Genomic DNA, 1,388 nt, shown 5'->3' on the forward strand with positions numbered 1-1,388 from the left:
AAAAATTCTTTTTTTTCTATATAAAGTTTTTTCACTTTGATTAGGGGATTTTTTTTTTTTTTTTTTTTGGCTGTATCAAAATTTAGCAAAACTGCAATGGGAGCACTTTCATCGCATCTCATAAGTTGAAGTCAACAACCGGATGTTGCTGCTGGTGGAAAAGACGACAGGAAGTGGTAAGAGGATCATGGCGCAGCATGTATTTTAGTAACTTATTGAATGAACAAACTTGTTTACATGATTTTAATTGCGTTTCCTATCTAATAGAAATGCTGCAATTGTGAAATTGTGTCTTTTCGACATTCGCTAAACACCAACAGAGTTTTACACACATTTGTAATGGAAATGCAGCTAATGTGCGTTGAGATTAGAAGGTACACTTCCTTTGTGTTTTGTTTTCACGGCATGATTTATTACTTTTTGAGTTAATATTGTCATCTATTGCTTGCTGCCAGACAGTTTTTTTTATCATATCAGAGGTCAAACAGTGAAATGACCTCAGCTTTTCAAAAAAATGTAGTTTATCACAGTTAACATGATTTCACAAATATTCAGCTTTTACTTAAATGAAAGCCTCATTTGAAAACTGCTTTTTGTGTTCACTTCGGTTATCTTGGCCATATTAAGATTTACCTGCTGATGTGAAACATTAAATTGGAAAAAACAAAAACAACAAAAAAAAAAAAACATAAGAAACCTCAAAGGAGGATAATACCTTTTCACAATGTTAAGATGTTAAAATAATCTACACTTACCCATAATGCTGCTGATGACAGCGGGCTGCTGGGAGATAAAGACATTCTCGCCATTGCCCTTATACAGTATACCTAGAAAAGATAAAAATAGAGATCACTTTAAGAGTTGATGAGAACAAGAGCAGCAGACGTAAAATAAAAGCTGATTGACATTGGGCTCTGTCTTTCCACTGGTATCAAGAAACTTGGTGCATTTAGCTATATAATTATATCTGAATATTTTGCCTTCTTAAAACAACAGAGGAACTTGGACAGATGAAGCATGTGCAGATGTCGAGCCACCTGGCCCTTTACCCCTTTATGAAGAAAGCCTCCATCTGTAGGTCTTCAATCTTATGCTTACTGCATGCTTGCCAAGACTTGCTCCATTCGAGTTTAATGATATTTTGCAATGAGTAAATACAGAAATAAATTGACCCGGAGGCTGTCAGTAATTAAATGTTACTTGATGATCTTTCTGTCCTTTCTGAGCTCCTACTTCACACACACTCTGCTCATTCTGCCAACGGCAACTTTGGTGCTACGAACAAGTTGACACTCAAGGCCTTTTCACAAAAACCGCATTAGTTTGTTCTGGTATGCACGTATACAGTGCCTGTCAGGAGTTTACATACAGTCGCCCTGAGAATGGAT

At 36.1% G+C, this 1,388-nt stretch overlaps 1 protein-coding gene across 1 annotated transcript in view; it reads right to left on the reverse strand.

Moving 5' to 3' along the window:
* Positions 1–827, reverse strand: part of LOC106940579 (teneurin-3) — a gene marked incomplete at its 5' end in the record, with an annotated part of 43,720 nt that extends 42,893 nt beyond the window's left edge. Inside the window, one exon of the mRNA XM_015023359.1 lies at positions 756–827. Within this exon, the coding sequence (XP_014878845.1) occupies positions 756–827 (72 nt within the window). The remainder of the gene's footprint in view (positions 1–755) is intronic.
* Between the last annotated feature and the right edge of the window lie 561 nt (positions 828–1,388).

The sequence above is a fragment of the Poecilia latipinna genome, unplaced genomic scaffold (genome assembly GCF_001443285.1).
Source record: "Poecilia latipinna isolate Pla-1442-1.1 unplaced genomic scaffold, P_latipinna-1.0 Scaffold3285, whole genome shotgun sequence".
NCBI classification, from domain to species: domain Eukaryota; kingdom Metazoa; phylum Chordata; class Actinopteri; order Cyprinodontiformes; family Poeciliidae; genus Poecilia; species Poecilia latipinna.